We start from the raw sequence: 18,203 nt of genomic DNA, 5'->3' as shown, positions 1-18,203 counted from the left end.
CTACGGACTGGAAAACCAGATGAGGAAGATGCACGGACTGTCCCTAGGGAGCTCTTCCCAATGAGGAGTGGAAATGAGGGAATCACTGCAGGAGCTCCAGGGAGGTGGATCCAGGCCCGGGGACTTGAGGAAGCCACAGGCAGGGGCCCTGAGACTCCCAGGCCCTGGCTCTGCCATTTACAAGCTGCGCGATCTGGGTAACTGACCTTTACTGTTCTCATCTATAGCATGGGTGTAATGATACTCCGCAGCTCAGGGCCCTGCTGTCAGGGTGGGTGGCTGGAAGCCGGCCATGGCAGGAGTACATACACCATAGCTATCAGCCATCACCACAGACTGGGACTTCTGTCCCCAGGGAGCCGGTTGTTCAGTGTTTGCCAGCACACCTCTGGACAAGTTTCTTTTAAAACCCTCATCAGGCACCCGGGCAGGGGCCCTGGCATGGCAGCGACCCTTCTGCAAGCTCAGCAGAGCCTCGCAGTGAGCCCAGCTCCCAGGGGAAGGGGCAGGTGGCTCGGTCTTGGGGGACAGAAGCAGGGCCTCACGCACCCAGGCTGAAGAGGTTGACGGCGCCATAGTCCAGGAAGTAGCATATGTGGCGGGCGTTCCCGGACATGGAGCTGAAGGTGTGTGCACAGCTGGACGCCAGGGGGAACAAGCAGCTGGCGCCCATGTACACCAGCAGAGGCCAGGAGTAGCTGTCGTTCAGGATGTCCGTCGCTTGCAGGGTGCTCACAAACCTCCACGAGAAGAACCTGGAACACAGGGGTGCACCCTCAACCTTTGGGGTGAGGGCTCCTCCTACCGCCTTCACCTGACTGTTGCCTGCCTGCCCTTCCCCTGGGATGACCAGCCCCTACATGGTCGCACTTTGCTGACATGCCAGGGGCAAGGAAGAGTGAGTGGGGTCCTTACTGTTTGGACACATACAGGAAGGGCAATGGTCCAGTCTGCATACTCTGCATGTGGTGACAGATCCCTCTTACAGCTTCTTGCCCAAGTGACTCTCCACTTTTGGCTTGCGTGCTCCCAGGGACGGGGAGCTCACCACCTCCCAAGACAGTTCTGAGTGTTTGAAAGTTTCACTGAGCTACTATCTGTCTCCCTGGAGTTTCTCTCCACTGGATCAGTCCTAGTTCTCCCTATCAGCACCACAGACAACAAACCCATCAAATATCTCACCACTGTCTTCATAATCCCTCCCCACCTCTCTGAACTTCACATTAAAGAACCTCAGTGCATTCAGCCATTCCTCATAGGATCCAACTTTGGCCTTGTCATTCTCTCCATGGTTGGTCAGGCTCCCCTTGTGGGAAGACCCCTCAAAGAGAAACAACCCCTCTATCTGGAAAGTCTAGAAGGCAACAGGACTATTTTCTCCCCCCTCTTCCATGCTGTTCTTCCACTAACATCACCATCTCTTCTTCTGAGGGGCCTGGTCCCAAGGCTCAGTCTCAGCCAAGCCTAGACCTCCAGATTCGTCTCTTACAGAAACACAGCACAGATCCACGTCAGATCTGCCCAACCCATAACCCAAGAGAGGGGGTCTTTCCTGCAGAAGCTGTTCACTTCCATGAACCACTCCTAGAGAGTCAGGTCCCTTTCCCACAACTCCCCCAGGGAAGGGACTAAAAGCTCTTCATGGGGAACCATGGGAGCATCACTCAATCCTCTGGCTACACTTGTGATCTGTGCCCACGCTTGTGATCTGTTCCCTCTGCTGTTCTTCAAAACGCATCCTTTTACCATCTCAGGATTATCCCCGAGTCCTACTGCCCTGGGGCATCTTTCTCATGCTCTCCCAAGCCCTTCCTGCTGCTCCGTGCTGCGCTCTCAGGGCCCTGGCGGTGCAGGGGCGTCGGGCGCAGTGGGGCGCTGCGGCCAGCGTGGCTCAGCTGTAGAATGACTATGAAGGCATGTGCATGCAGCAACGCAAGCCCCACCAACAGGGATGGTCAGGCTGGTACTTTGTAGCGACACAGACTTCAAAACAGCCTGAGTCACCTGTCGTTTATCCAGAAAATGGAACGCCACACAGCTGTACAAAAGCCACACAAAAGGCTTGTGTGGGGGTCAGATGGAGATCTCGAGGCAGAAGCAAGGGAGGAGCAGAGGGAGGAGGGAAGCAGGTGCTGGGGGCACACATGCGTCACAGATGCTCGAGTCTCTAGAAAAGCATCCTGGGAGGATTACAAGCAGCAGGTCACCCCAGCCACTCCAGAGAGGACAAGAGGGGTCATAGGAAGACACCAACTCGATTCCCTTCTGCAGTGCTACAACGTATTAGCATTTAGACTTTTTACTTAAATTTTGTTGTTGTTTAGTCGCTTAAGTCATGTCGAACTCTGTGTGACCCCACGGACTGTAGCCTGCCAGGCTCCTCTGTCCATGATGGGATTTCCCAGGCAAGAATATTGGAGTGGGTTGCCATTTCCTATTCCAGGAGATCTTCCCAACCCAGGGATCGAACCAGTGTTTCCTACATTGGCAAGCAGATTTTACCACTGAGCCTCCAGGGAAGCCCTTATCTAGGTTTACTTCAATTTAATACGACAAAGAGCCTCCCTGAGCAGATCTTGCTGCCTTCCTGGCCAGCCTGCAGGCCCTAGGGCTTCTTTGCAGGTGGTCCCATCCCACAGCAAGCCTGGGCTCTCTCTTCCCTGCCCTTGATGCATCTGGCACAAGCAGCCTTCTGCACATTTTGGCCCGGGTCTGACTGCCGGCTGAGCAGGTCTCCTTCCTCGGGCCCCTCTCCGCCTGCAGCACACCCTGGGGTCCTTCCTACTCTCTCTGGTCCTCAATACAATCGGAAGAGGGAAGTCCAGAAACTAGCCTGTGCTAGAACTTGCCATGAGATATAAGCAAGCCGCGCCCTTCTCTGGGCCGCATCTGTGTCAGCTGGTGGTGGTGTGAGGGGGCTGGTGGCCTGTGTGACCTCCGAGGTCCTGCCAACTCTCACATACTATGATCCCATCTCTACCCGCCGCTCGCTATGCCCAGGCACCAGGTGTGTGAAGCTGGTCTTCGGCCCCCATCTTTCTAAGCCAGGTCGCTCCTCACCTCCCTGGCAGTTCCCACCTGTATGCACGCGTTGCCAGAGCATTCTCTTGGCTGGCTCTGTTCAAGTGCTGCCTGACCAAGTGCCTCACAGCGGCTGTGGTCCCAGAGTGACCATGAGCATCCACAGCTCTTTGCCCGATGCCTTTTCCCACATCTCCTCTGATAACCCTTGGGGCAACCCTGGGAAAAGTGCAGACTCTCGCTCCTGCTCCGCAGATGGCAACATGCAAAGCCCAGAGAGGTGACTTATTCAAGCTAGGGAGTGCTAGCCAGGGCTTCTAGAAGACTCAGACAGCCTCTAAGACTGAATAAGACAATGCTCTCAAATCAGACCCTGAAGCAGGGAGCAGGGAAAGACTGGGGAGCTGCAGGAGCCCCTCAAATTCTATGGCAATCCGTGCCCTAGAGCTCACCCACACCCCCCGGCTCCACACCCACGCACCACGGGGGGAGTCCCCCACATTCCAGCACGGAGCCTAAGCTTGCCCCACCCCAGCTGTGTTTAATGAAGCCCCGGTTCCCAGGCTCTGCATGAGACAGCTGGACAAGGGGCCGGGAGGTACCAGAAGGGCAGCAAGTGTGTCCAGATGTTGAGGGTCTCATTGGTCATTTGAAAAAGGCTGAGGAGGCAGGCAGTGGCGGAACTCTGTGGATGTCGGTAGCCAAAGAGGATGCCCTGCTCATGGAACACCTGCAGGGGGAAGAAAAAGGGATGCTGAGGTTACACAAGAGGGTGGCCGGAAGGTCTCAGGGGAACGTCTCTGGTAGCATCCGCCTTTCTCCCAGGCTGTGCACTTGTCCACTGGAGCCTGGAACACCTGACCCCGAGTCCTTGATCTGTCACGCTGCTTCCCGCTTCCTTCCCATGGCTTCTAAAATCTCGTGTCCTCCCAGGAGCCTGCAGTCGGCTGGATTCAAGGCCCCGACTTCCTCTGGGAATCCAGCCTATCTGTCCATTCCCAGAGGCACTTACTTCTGTCATGAATGTTGCTTAAGAATCTGGTTTTGCACTCTCTGCCTGGGGCCTACAGCCAGGTCTTCGGATGGTTGACATATATGCTGCCTGTCTGAGCCAACAAGCCCTGCATGTCAGGCGCTGGTAGGATGATCTCTGCAGGAGATCCCCCCGGGGCCCAAGGTATATTCACCAGAGCGCTTCACAAAGGCCTTTTGATGAAGACTATGATGGCATCAGCCTGGGCTGCAGGTGGAGGAGAAGGCCCACACAAACACCCCCCACCTCAGGCAGCCCATCTAGCAAGGCTCTTGGCAACCACCTCACCCCGGATGAGAAACTTGGACTGGTCAGATAAAAGATGGGGTGTCAACCTGCGTGGAGGACTGCGTTACAGCCATTTAAAACGGTAACTGTGGGGCTCTACCTGGCAGTCTAGTAGCTCACAATCCGTCTTCCAATGTAGGGGAGGTGAGTTCGATTCCTGGTCAGGGAACTAAGATCCCACACGCATGCTCAAGTCGCTTCAGTCGTGTCCGACTCTGCGACGCTACGAACCGTAGCCCACCAGGCTCCTCTGTCCATGGGATTCTCCAGGCAAGAATACAGGAGTGGGTTACCAAGCTTTCCTCCAGGGGATCTTCCTGAACCAGGGATCAAACCTGCGTCTCTTATGTCTCCTGCACTGGCAGCTGGGTTCTTTACCACCATACCCTGCGGTGCAACTAAGCCCATGTTCTGCAACTACAGAGCCCACTGCTCTGGAGCCAGCGCCACAACTAGCAAGAAGCTTGTGTGCCGCAACTAAGACCCGATGAAGCCCAAAATAAGTAAACAAATTAATTAAAAAGAAAAACAGTCGGTAATTGTGGAGATGAGGAGGCATGAGGAACAAAAGCTCAGGATGTGAAACAAAAGTGGAATGTCAACGGTATTCCTGCCATAATGGTTAGAACTACAGACATTTAAGTACACGTGGTGGGATGGAGGCTGGGAGGAACATGGAAAAGGAAAGAGCTTCATTTGTTGAAGCAGCAGGATTTGCGTTATCAGATCAGGGTTTGATCAGATCAGGGTTTCTCGGTCTTGACAATGCTGACATTTGGGGCCAATTCTTTGTTGTTGGGGGGCTATCCTATGCATTGTTAGTAGTATCTGTGGCCTCTCCCTACGAGATGCCAATAGCACCTGCCATGCCCCCCTTCCAGGCCGTGACAACCAAAAATGTCTCCCAAAGTTGCCATGTTCCCTGGGGCAAAACCTCCCCTAGTTAAGAGCCATTGATTTAGCTGAATGTTGCTATAATCTTTGAAAGGTAAATAAAAATGAGTAGATTAATTGAGACAAATAATAATGACAATAAATTTATGTAATGTAAATCGCTTATATGACCAACCTAGACAGTATATTAAAAAGCAGAGACATTACTTTGCCAACAAAGGTCTGTCTAGTCAAGGCTATAGCTTTTCCAGTAGTCATGTATAGATGTGATAGTTGGACTATAAAGAAAGCTTAGCACCGAAGAATTGATGCTTTTGAACTGTGGTATTGGAGAAGACTCCTGAGAGTCCCTTGGATGGCAAGGAGATCCAACCACTCCATCCTAAAGGAAGTCAGTCCTGAATATTCATTGGAAAGACTGATGCTGAAGCTGTACCTCTAATACTTTGGCCACCTGATGTGAAGAATTGACTCATTTGACAAGACCCTGATGCTGGGAAAGATTGAAGGCAGGAGGAGAAGGGGACGACAGAGGATGAGATGGTTGGATGGCATCACCGACTCAATGGACATGAGTTTGAGTAGACTCCGGAAGTTGGTGATGGATAGGGAGGCCTAGCATGCTGCAGTTCATGGGGTCACAAAGAGCTGGACATGACTGAGCAACTGAACTGAACCAAATGTAAATCGAGTCATGATAAACTTTAAAGGTTTCCATCTGGTTTTCTAGGGCTGTGGGAGGAATGGAAGGCTGGGAGAATTCTAACCTAGACATTCATTTCCCATTCGGGTTACCAACTTCTTAGTTTAAGAGAGAAACTTGATTCAAAAATATACAATGTTTGTAATGACCTATAATGGAAAAGAACATGGAAAAGAATGCATGTGTATGTAAATATAGATGTATGTTTCAGTGCACACCTTGCTTTATACTTTGTTTTACACCTTCTCTTTATACTTGCTTATACAATTTGCTATACAGTTGAAACACGACAACACTGTAAATCAACTATACTTCTATTTTTCAAAATGATTTAAAAATAATAAAGAATTTAAAAAATACAAGAATAAACAACGTATCATAACCTCTACTACCTCTTGACATTCTGAGTCAAGTGGTCTCTTGGATGACTGGAGAAAGCAGGGAGATGTCAGAGCAAAGGGTCGAATTGGGGCCAGTGAGGTGCTAAATGACTTTAAGCTGGGCATGGGTCTCAGAGTTCAGTGTCCTCATCTATGAAATGGGTGACATTAGCTTAACCAGATGGCGGGGGCATTCCCATCTTGGTTCAATTCTGGGTGAAACTGGTCAACTAGGGGGAGGGGAAGAACAAAGTTGGTTCAAGGTCCAGTGAAGAAATACTGTTTGAATTAGGTTTGGGTTTTAGCTAATTTTTTGATTAGCTAAAATCAAAAAATTTTAAGTTTTGATTCACCATGGTTTCTGCTGACATTCCCAGATTACAGTGGACAGCCTTCTCTAATGGGCAGCAGGAGTCTCAGCTTGCAGCGGTCTGCCCACCAGGGCTGCTGTTCAGTTCAGTTCAGTTCAGTCACTCAGTCGTGTCCGACTCTTCATGACCCCATGGACCACAGCACGCCAGGCCTCCCTGTCCATCACCAACTACCGGAGTCTACTCTAACTCATGTCCATTGAGTTGGTGATACCATGCAACCATCTCATCCTCTGTTGTCCCCTTCTCCTCCTGCCTTCAATCTCTCCCAGCATCAGGGTCTTTTCTTTTTTTTATTTTTATTTTTTTTTAGGGTCTTTTCAAATGAGTCAGCTCTTCGCATCAGGTGGCTAAAGTATTGGAGTTTCAGCTTCATCAGTCCTTCCAATGAACACTCAGGACTGATCTCCTTTAGGTTGGATCTCCTTGCAGCCCAAGAGACTCTCAAGAGTCTTCTCCAAAAAAAAAAAAAGAGTCTTCTCGAAACCACAGTTCAAAAGCATCAATTCTTCTGTGCTCAGCTTTCTTTATAGTCCAACTCTCACATCCATATATGACTACTGGAAAAACCATAGCCTTGATGAGATGGACCTTTGTTAGTAAAGTAATGTCTCTGCTTTTTAATATGCTGTCTAGGTTGGTCATAACTTTCCTTCCAAAGAGTAAGCATCTTTTAATTTCATGGCTTCAGTCACCATCTGCAGTGATTTTGGAGCCCCAAAAAATAAAGTCTGCCACTGTTTACCCATCTATTTGCCATGAAGTGATGGGACCAGATGCCATGATCTTAGTTTTCTGAATGTTCAGCCTTAAGCCAACCTTTTCACTCTCTTCTTTCACTTTCATCAAGAGGCTCTTTAGTTTTTCCTCACTTTCTGCCATAAGGGTGGTGTCATCTGCATATCTGAGGCTATTGATATTTCTCCTGGCAATCTTGATTCCAGCTTGTGCTTCATCTAGCACAACGTTTCTCATTATGTAATCTGCATATAAGTTAAATAAGCAGGGTGACAATATACAGCCTTGACGTACTCCTTTTCCTATTTAGAACCAGTCTGTTGTTCCATGTCCAGTTCTAACTGTTGCTTCCTGAGCTGCATACAGGTTTCTCAAGAGGCAGGTCAGGTGGTCTGGTATTCCCATCTCTTTCAGAATTTTCCACAGTTTATTGTGATCCACATAGTCAAAGGTTTTGGCAAAATCAATAAAGCAGAAATAGATGTTTTTCTGGAACTCTCTTATGTTTTCAATGATCTAGCAGATGTTGGCAATTTGATCTCTGGTTCCTCTGCCTTTTCTAAAACCAGCTTGAACATCTGGAAGTTCACGGTTCACGTATTGTTGAAGCCTGGCTTGGAGAATTTTGAGCATTACTTTACTAGCATGTGAGACGAGAACAATTGTGTGGTAGTTTGAGCATTCTTTGCATTGCCTTTCTTTGGGATTGGAATGAAAACTGACCTTTTCCAGTCCTGTGGCCACTGCTGAGTTTTCCAAATTTGCTGGCATACTGAGTGCATCACTTTCACAGCATCATCTTTTAGGATTTGAAATAGTTCAACTGGAATTCCATCAACTCCACTGGCTTTCTTAGTAGTGATGCTTAAAGGCCCATTTGACTTCACATTCCAGGATGTCTGGCTCTAGGTGAGTGATCACACCATCGTGAAGATCTTTTTTGTACAGTTTTTCTGTGTATTCTTGCCACCTCTTCTTAATATCTTCTGTTTCTCTCAGGTCCATGCCATTTCTGTCCTTTATTGAGACCATCTTTGCATGAAATGTTCCCTTGGTGTCTCTAATTTTCTTGAAGATATCTCTAGTCTTTCCCATTCTATTGTTTTCCTCTACTTCTTTGCATTGATCGCTGAGGAATGCTTTCTTATCTCTCCTTGGTATTCTTTGGAACTCTGCAATCAAATGGGAATATCTTTCATTTTCTCCTTTGCTTTTCACTTCCCTTCTTTTCACAGCTATCTGTAAGGCCTCCCCAGACAGCCACTTTGCTTTTTTGCATTTCTTTTTCTTGGGGATGGTTTTGATCCCTGTCTCCTGTACAATGTCACGAACCTCCGTCCATAGTTCATCAGGCAGTCTGTCTGTCAGATCTAGTCCCTTAAATCTATTTCTCACTTCCACTGTATAGTCATAAGGGATTTGATTTAGGTCATACTTGAATGGTCTAGTGGTTTTCCCTACTTTCTTCAATTTAAGTCTGAATTTGGCAATAAGGAGTTCATGATCTGAGCCACAGTCAGCTCCCAGTCTTGTTTTTGCTGACTGTATAGAGCTTCTCCATCTTTGGCTGTAAAGAATATAATCAATCTGATTTTGGTGTTGGCCATCTGGTGATGTCCATGCTGATAAGGAGGCAAACAGGCCAATGGCCTACAGCCTTTGACCCATGTGAGGATGGCACCTGCTTGGTGGGCATGTGGAAGGCCCCCAGCACAAACTATGGGTCTATCATTCTACTTCTTATGTTTCTTGCTATCTTCCCTAAAAAAAAATTTTTTTATTAAAGCATTGGACACTTGTTGAAATACAAGGGCTCCAGAAAGGAGCAACTGATACTCATTATTCACTTCTTCATATGAATAAGTTTAGCAGATCTCATACAGTAGGAGGTCTTATGACAAGGGGCCTGCAGAACCTCAGGCAAGTGGGGGTGGAAGGGAGGAAGCGAGGCAGGTCTGCAGGACAGCTTAGACACAGTGATGGCTACAGCTGGACGGTGGATACGAGACCCAGAGGGGAGGTCAGCTAAACTCTGTCCACAGTGACTCAGGGTACAGTATTGGCCTTCTCTCTTTGGACCCTGCATTCTAGGAGGTCAGAGAGGATGCTGACAGAGCCAAAAGCCAGAGACGAACAGAGGGGCTGGGAAATTCACACACTGGACAACTTGACCACATTTAAGCATCTGGCCCCAGATCTGGGGAAGATGCCTTACAGCAAGGCTAGGGTTAAGCCCAGATTAAAAGAACCTGCTTCCTACTACTCACAAAAGCCAAAACATGGAAACAACCTACATGTCCATTGGCAGATGAACGGAGAGGAGATAAAGAAGATATGGTACATACACACAATGGAATATTACTCAGCCGTAAGAAAGAACAAAATAACGCCATAACTAGAGATTATCAGACTAAGTGAAAAGTCAGAAAGAGAAAGACAAATACCATATGATGTCACTTATATGTGCAATCTAAACTATGACACCACTGACTCACAAACACGGAGAACAGGCTTTCAGTTGCAAAGGGGAAGGGATGGGGAGAAGGATGGACTGGGAATCTGGAGTTGGTGGTTACAAATTATTACATTTAGAATGGATAAACAAGGCCCTACTGTATAGTACAGTATAGTACTATACAGTATAGTATAGTACAGAGAACTATAATCTCCTGGGATAAACCATAATGGAAAAGAATACAAAACATGCATAAATGTGTGTAGCTGAGTCACTTTTCTGTATAGCAGAGCTTAGTACAACACGGCAAATCAACTACACTGCAATTTTTAAAAAAGAAAAGGAAAAAAGGTGCTTCCCTCTAACCAGCTATCCTGATACGATACATGGATGAAAAGCCTATTAACCACACCATAGGGGTGGGATTTAAAGCAGATCTCAAAAAAAAAAAAAAAAAAAAGTCCAGATGGATACAGGATGAATAAAGGAAAGGAAGGGAGCCACTCTGTCACAAAACAACAACATCTGACCTGCCCTTCTGAATGCAGAGTTCCAAAGAATAGCAAGGAGAGACAAGAAAGCCTTCCTAAGTGAACGAAGAGAAGAAATAGAGGGAAACAATAGAATGGAAAAGACTAGAGATCTCTTCAAGAAAATTAAGAGATACCAAGGGAACATTTCATGCAAGATGGGCTCAATAAAGGACAGAAATGGCATGAACCTAACAGAAGCAGAAGATATTAAGAAAAGGTTGCAAGAATACACAGGAGAACTATACGAAAAAGATCTTAATGACCCAGATAATCACAATGGTGTCATCACTCACCTACAGCCAGACATCCTGGAATGCGAAGTCAAGTGGGCCTTTAGGAAGCATCACTACAAAGCGAGTGGAGGTGATGGAATTCCAGCTGAGCAATTTCAAATCCTAAAAGATGATGCTGTGAAAGTGATGCACTCAATATGCCAGCAAATTTGGAAAACTCAGCAGTGGCCACAGGACTGGAAAAGGTCCTTTTTCATTCCAATTGCAAAGAAGGGCAATGCCAAAGAAAGTTCAAACTACTACACAATTGCACTCATTTCACAAACTAGCAAGGTAGTGCTCAAAATCCTTCAAGCTAGGCTTCATGTGAACCGAGAACGTCCAGACGTTCAAGTTGGATTTAGAAAAGGCAGAGAAACCAGAGAACAAATTGCCAACATCTGTTTGCATGATCCTTTGGATCATAGAAAAAGCAAGAGAATTCCAGAAAAACATCTACTTCTGCTTTATTAACCATGCTAAAGCCTTTGACTGGTCATAATAAACTGTGGAAAATTCCTAAAGAGATAAGGATACCAGACCACCTTACCTGCATCCTGAGAAACCTGTATGCAGGTCAAGAAGCAACAGTTAGAACTGGTCGTGGAACAATGGACTGGTTCCAAACTGGGAAAGGAGTACATCAAGGCTGTATATATTGTCACCCTGCTTACTTTACCTTCTATGCAGAGTAGATCATGCGAAATATCAGGCTGGATAAAGCACAAGCTGGAATCAAGATTGCTGGGAGAAATATCAACAACCTCAGATATGCAGATATCACCCTTACGGCAGAAAACAAAGAGGAACTAAAGAGCCTCTTGATGAAGGTGAAAGAGGAGAGTGTAAAAGCTGACTTAAAACTCAGCAGTCAAAAAACTAAGATCATGGCATCTGGTCCATCACTTCATGGCAAATAGACAGGGAAACAATGGAAACAGTGAGAGACTTTATTTTCTTGGGCTCCAAAATCACTGCAGATGGTGACTGCAGCCATGATATTAAAAGATGCTTGCTCCTTGGAAGAAAAGCTGTGACAAACCTAGACAGTGTAATGAAAAGTGGAGACATTACTTTGCTGACATAGGTCCACATAGTCAAAGCTATGGTTTTTCCAGGAGTCACGTACGGATGTAAGAGTTGGACCATAAAGAAGGCTGAGCGTCAAAGAACTGATGCTTTCGAACTATGGTGCTGGAGAAGACTCTTGAGAGTCCCTTGGGCTGCAAGGAGATAAAACCAGTCAATCCTAAAGGAAATCAGTCCTAAATACTCATTGGAAGAACTGATGCTGAAGCTCCAATACTTTGGCCACCTGATGCAAAGATCTGGCTCATTGGAAAAGACACTGATGCTGGGAAAGAGTGAGGGCAGGAAGAGAAGGGGACGACAGAGAACGAGATGGTTGGATGGCATCACTGACTCAATGGACATGAGTTTGTGCAAACTCCAGGAGATGGTGAAGGACAGGTAAGCCTGGCGTGTTGCAGTCCATGGGGTTTCAAAGTTGGACACAACTGAGCGACCGAGCAACCGGCCTCTGCCTCCCCAATTTGCCCTTCCGCCCACTAGGTGGCACTGTTAGGTCCACTCCAGCCCTGAACCCCTCCAAGCACAGGGAGACAAGTTCTCTCCATAGTCTGGCTCCAGCCTCAGCAAAGCGCTTTGCATTGAGTAGATCCTCACAGAATAGATATCAGTAAGTCACGTCTAATTCTTGTGAGCCCATGGACTGTAGCCCACAAGGCTCCTTGGTCCCTAGGATTTACATGCTACATAAATCTGAACAACAAAACATTTGAAAACAATTTTGCATTCGTGCCTAGTTTGACCCCAAAAGGCAAACCACAGTCATTGCCTTAATGCTCTGTAAATGGGCCTCATTTCTAGGCAGCCCCGAGTTAGCAGACGCTGGCTTATTTGCACAGCAGAATTGATTCGACTCCACCTTGCCTCCCTGGTTGCAGGCCAACCAATTTAGAGTGAAATGAAATCAAATTGTGTGCAGCCTATAATTTAGGAGCGAGAACCCCCAGGCAGCCAGGTGGAAGGGTACGTCAGTGGGTTTTCCGCTTAGTGCCTGCCACACACTCGGCTTCCAAGAAAGGCCCCGTGAGCCTGCCAGCTGATGCCTGAAATTCCACTGTGACTATTTCAAACCCTTGGTGTTTCCAGCTATTAAACTGCAAATCACCTGGGGAAAATAATCGAACCTGGCTAGTGGTAAGTAAGAGTGGATTTTGATGGCAAAGCGGAGAAGCTGCCAGAGTGGGGTTATCAGGCCACAGGCCTGCATTTTTTGTAGTAATTTGCATTTTCTGTCTAGATCTCACTGAATCCTCACGGCCTAGTGAGGGACAGTTTTTTCCCGTCCCCATTTCACAAAAAAGGAAACTAAGGTCCAGGGAGGTGAAGGCATTTATACAAGATCCCAGAATTAGTGGGGGCAAAGCTGAGACATTAGACTTTGTGTCCTGGTCTTTCATACGATCCTCCCTGGAGGACTCACTGGAGATGAAGCTTTCCCCTCTCAGCCTGCAGTGTGATTGTAGACAGTCACACACTTCTCTGAACCTTAGTTGTTTCTCTTTAAAGTGGTGTCATTGTTCTGAATTGTATCTCCCATAACACTAGACAGTGTTGAAAAGCAGAGATATTACTCTGCCGACAAAGGTCCATATAGTCGAGGCTATGGTCTTCCCAGTGGTCATGTACGGTTGTGATAGCCAGACCATAAAGAAGGTAGCATGCCAAAGAATTGATGCCTTTGAACTGTGGTGCTGGAGAAGACTTCTGAAAGTCCCTTGGATGGCAAGGAAATCAAACCAGTCAATCTTAATGGAAATAGACCCTGAATAGTCACTGGAAGGACTGATGCTGAAGCTGAAGCTCCAGTAATTTGGTCATCTGATGGGAACAGATGACTCATCAGAAAAGTCCCCAATGCTGGGAAAGATTGAGGGCAGAAGGAGAAGAGGGCATCAGAGGATGAGACAGTTGGATGGCATCTGCAATGCAAAGAACACGAACTTGAGCAAGTGTCAGGAGATGGTGAGGGGCAGGGAGGCATGGCGTGCTGCAGTCCATGGGGTCGCAAAGAGTCAGACACAACTGGGTGACCGACCAACAGCAACAAAAAAATTCATATACTGAAGCCCTAACCTCCGGCACCTCAGAATGTAACTGTATTTGGAGACAGTGTTTTTAAATATATATTTATTTTTGTTTATTTGGCTGCACCTGGTCTTAGTTGCAGAATACAAACTTATTTGTGGCATGTAGGATCTAGCTCCCTCCCCACCAGGTATCAAACCCGTGTCCCTGCATAGCAAGGCGGATTCTTAACTGCTGGACCACCATGGAAGTCCCATGGGGATAGTTTTATAAGAGGTGATTACTGAGGTGATCAAAAGCTTTCCAGGCAAGCAAAAGATATGAGAATTCAGCATCATCAAACCAGCTTTACAACAAATGCTAAAGGAACTTCTCTAGGTAGAAAACAAGAGAAGGAAAAGACCCACCTATAGAAAATACCCAAAACAATTAAGAAAACAGTAATAGGATCATGTTGTTGTTGTTGAGTCACCCAATCGTGTCCAGCTCTTTGCAACCCCATGGACTGCAGCACACCAGGCCTCTCTGTCCCTCACCATCTCCCAAAGCTTGCCCAAGTTTATGTTCATTGCATCAGAGATGCCATGCAGCCATCTCATCCTCTGATGCCCTCTTCTCCTTCTGCCCTCAATCTTTCCCAGCATCAGGGACTTTTCCAATGAGTCTGTTCCCATCAGATGATCAAAATACTGGAACTTTAGCTTCAGCATCAGTACTTCCAGTGATTATTCAAGGTCAATCTTCATTAAGATTGACTGGTTTGATCTCCTTGCCGTCCAAGGGACTTTCAGGAGTCTTCTCTAGCACTATAGTTCAAAGGCATCAATTCTTTGGCATGCTGCCTTCTTTATGGTCCACTCTCACAACCACACAGGACCACTGGGAAGACCATAGCCTTGACTCTACAGACCTTCGTCGGCAGAGTAATGTCTCTGCTTTTCAACATACTGAGTTTGTCATAGCTTTCCTGCCAAGAAGCAATGGTCTTCTGATTTCATGGCTGCAGTCACCATCTGCAGTGATTTTAGAGCCCAAGAAGAGGAAATCTGTCACTACTTCCACCTTTTCCCCTTCTATTTGCCATGAAGTAATGGGGCTGGATGCCATGATCTTAGTTTTTTTAATATTTAGTCTCAAGCTGGCTCTTTCACTCTCCTTCTGCACCCTCATCAAGAGGCTCTCTAGCTCCTCTTCACTTTCTGCCATTAGAGTGCCATCATCCACGTTTCTCAGGTGGTTGATGTTTCTCCCGTCTATCTTGATTCTAGCTTGTAACTCATCCAGCCCAGCATTTCTCATGATGTGCTCAGGGTATAGGTTAAACAAACAGGGTGACAGGATCATATATATTGATAATTATCTTACGTCAGTGGATTAAATGCACCAACCAAAAGACATGGACTGTCTGAACAGATGAAAACATGTGCATGTATGCACTTCCACTTACCACATCACTCTGCTTGACCCTCCAAAGTGTATGTAATTATTTTATATTGTTAGGTTAATCATGTTTCCATTATGGCTTGCAATTATAATTATCTTTTATTTTATGTCTGGCTATTGATTGTAAAAACTGATAAACGTCCTTTACTATTGTGATTATGTAACTATTACACAGTACCATTGTATCAGGATTGTTCAACAGAAAAATAACAGAATTCTGTATCACCAAAACTATCATTTAATAGAAAAACCTGCAATCACTTTTTAAAATCCAGATGCATATCAGAATTATCTTGGAATTTTCTAAAAAATACAAATGCCCAGGTATTGTTTTTTTTCCTCCAAAGCTCCAGGTATGTTTCTAATGAGCAGCCATGTTTAAAAACACCTGGACTATATGAGAATCTCTTACTTTTACCTAGTTTGTTTCACTTTTCCTATTTCATATTCGGTCTCCCATTTCACTTAGTTTATGTTTTCCGATTTCTCCATCTCCTTTTTTTTTTGATGTTCTTTCTCAAGTCTTTATCAAGCATAGTAGAAAAGCTTTTGTATACCTATATATAAATAATAAGTATAATGTATATTTTTAGAAAACTTAAGAATTTTATCCTCACTAAAACCTTTATGGCATTTTGATTCCACTTGTGTGACTTAGTATGAATAGAATGCTAGATGTCTAATTAAAAAAATAGATATGCAACAAGCTACAAAGGTTTACTGTATAGCACAGGGAACAATAGTCAATATCTTGTAATAAGCTATAATTGAAAGTATTTCCCAAAATAATATATGTGTATATGTATAACTGAATCACAAAAAAACCAGAATTCTACTTTTTGGAACTTAGTAAGGTTTATCTTCTAGCCAGTTTTTCTAATGTCCTGTGGAAATCTAATAACAATGTATGAGATACAAAATTTTAAATACATTTGTATAGGATATAAAATTAATATAAATTTATCATATAAATTATTAATGACATCATTCAAGATGCTTCTATTCTTATTATTTTTTCTGCACTTGATAAAATATTCTCAGAGAACTATTAATATGTCTCACTATGACTATATATTTTTTTTCTTTTCCCTTATATTTCTTCTGATGTTTGCTTTATGCATCTTTGTTTCTTTGTTGTTAGGTGTCTAATCATTTATGATGTCTATCTTTTTGTGAATTTTACCTTTTATCATTAAAAATATTCATCTTTGTTTCACTTAAAAATAAAAAAAAATTTTTTAAGGGGAAAAAAAAGAGGTGATAAAGTCAAAACAAGAGAGATACTCTAATCTAATTGGTGTCCCTCACAAGAGGGGGAAATCTGGACATGCAGGGAGACCCCATGGATGTGCAGGCAGAGGGCTGACCAAGGGAGGACATCGCAAGGAGGTGGCCTCTGCAAGCTAAAGAGGGACCTCAGAAGAATCCAACCCTGCTGGCACCTTGATTTGGAACTTCCAGCCTCCAGAACTGTGAGAAAATAAATTTCTGCTCACCAGAAATTTAAGCCACCCAGCCTGTGCTACTTTCTATGGCAGCTTGAGCTGACCAAGACAAGCTGCGAGTGGTGAGGCTGAGTGACAAAGTCTCTAAGCCAGCGCCTCTGCACCGCCCTCCTGCAGGTGTCTGAGATCAGCGGGGCGGTTGGTGGGGCTGGGGCGTCTGCGTTCCCAACATGCTCCCAGGGCAGGCAGACATCGCCGCCATCTCTGGCCTCCAGCCCAGGCTCCCGGCTCGGCATCGTGCTGTCCCCTCCCTGCCTGGAATCTAGTTCATCACACAAGAGGAGGTGCCCTTTAGGTAAGTGGAGATGAAACCAAAGACTCGGGCATGAGAAGTCAGGCAGGGGCCCGTGAGACGCCAGCGAGGAGCCTGGTAGGTGCTGGTGGGCAGAGGCCTGGAGAGAATGGGGGGGAACAGAGCGGCCCCAGACTGCCGTGTCAAGTGTAACCCGTCATTTAGTGAGTTCCGCAAGACGCCTGACACGGGGCCTGACACCAAGCCACTGTCTCACGCGGAATAGACGGTGGCTGGTCCTGGTAGAAGAAAACACTTAAGTTCTCAACCTAAAGAGCATAAAACATCACTGGTACACAACCCACGCACAATTACTAGAACTGTAAATAGACTGAATCAAGAGCCAGCCATTGCTGGTATTAAGCAGTTACAGGTAAAGGTCAATTTAGAACACTAGGGGCAATGTTCTTTAAAAAATGTGTCCAGTATTCAGTCAGGAATAAAGATGCTTTCCAAACATTCAATGCCATAGGTATATAAGAGGACAGTAAATCTCTTCTGGCCAAACATGTAAGATGGGAACAAAGTAGTGAAAGGAAACGATCATTGTATCTCGGATGGAGGAGTCAAAGGGCGTTAATACTTTAGTGAACAATAACGTGGAAAAGACAAAGACATATAGCACGTTCTTAAAAAGTAAGTGTTACTCAGCGCAGGTAGGGTGTGCCAGGGTGAGAAGTCCCACTGAATGATGGGCATAACACACAGTGCTGATCTACAGAAGAAGTGATGAAGCAGAAACAGTGGAGCATTTCGCCAGTATAATAACATAGACTATATATAATGATATCAGTATAATGATACATTCCATCAGTACAATATATAGTCTTTGATCTAAGAACTAGAAAACCAATTTTAAATTCTAGGCATTGATTTAAAAATCTGCCATGGACAAGCTTGTGATAACATGATTGGAAAATCTGTAGTAGGCAAAACAATATCCTCTCAAGAATGTCCATGTCCTAACTGCCAGAACCTGTAAATATGTTAGGTTACATGGCAAAGGGGAGTTAAGGTCATGGGTGGCATTCAAGTTGCTAATCAACTGACCTTAAAATAGGGAGATTATCTGGACTATCCAGGTAGGCCTAATGTAATCATGAGGGTCCTTAAAAGTGGAGGAAAGAAGATATGGCTATGGAAGAATGGTTGAGAACTGCA

At 45.6% G+C, this 18,203-nt stretch overlaps 1 protein-coding gene across 4 annotated transcripts in view; it reads right to left on the bottom strand.

The window, feature by feature from the left end:
• Window positions 1–18,203, bottom strand: part of PAQR5 (progestin and adipoQ receptor family member 5) — a 91,754-nt gene that overhangs the window by 16,789 nt on the left and 56,762 nt on the right. For all 4 annotated transcript variants that reach the window (XM_043470914.1, XM_043470915.1, XM_043470916.1 and 1 more), the window contains exons 3-4: window positions 3,624–3,751; window positions 550–755 (exon numbers count right to left, since the gene is read on the bottom strand). In XM_043470914.1, the coding sequence (XP_043326849.1) occupies window positions 550–755; window positions 3,624–3,751 (334 nt within the window). The remainder of the gene's footprint in view (window positions 1–549; window positions 756–3,623; window positions 3,752–18,203) is intronic.

The sequence above is a fragment of the Cervus canadensis genome, chromosome 6 (genome assembly GCF_019320065.1).
Source record: "Cervus canadensis isolate Bull #8, Minnesota chromosome 6, ASM1932006v1, whole genome shotgun sequence".
Lineage (NCBI taxonomy): Eukaryota > Metazoa > Chordata > Mammalia > Artiodactyla > Cervidae > Cervus > Cervus canadensis.
The sequence above is the reverse complement of the archived record's forward strand: the minus strand, read 5'-3'. Positions and strand labels throughout refer to the sequence as shown.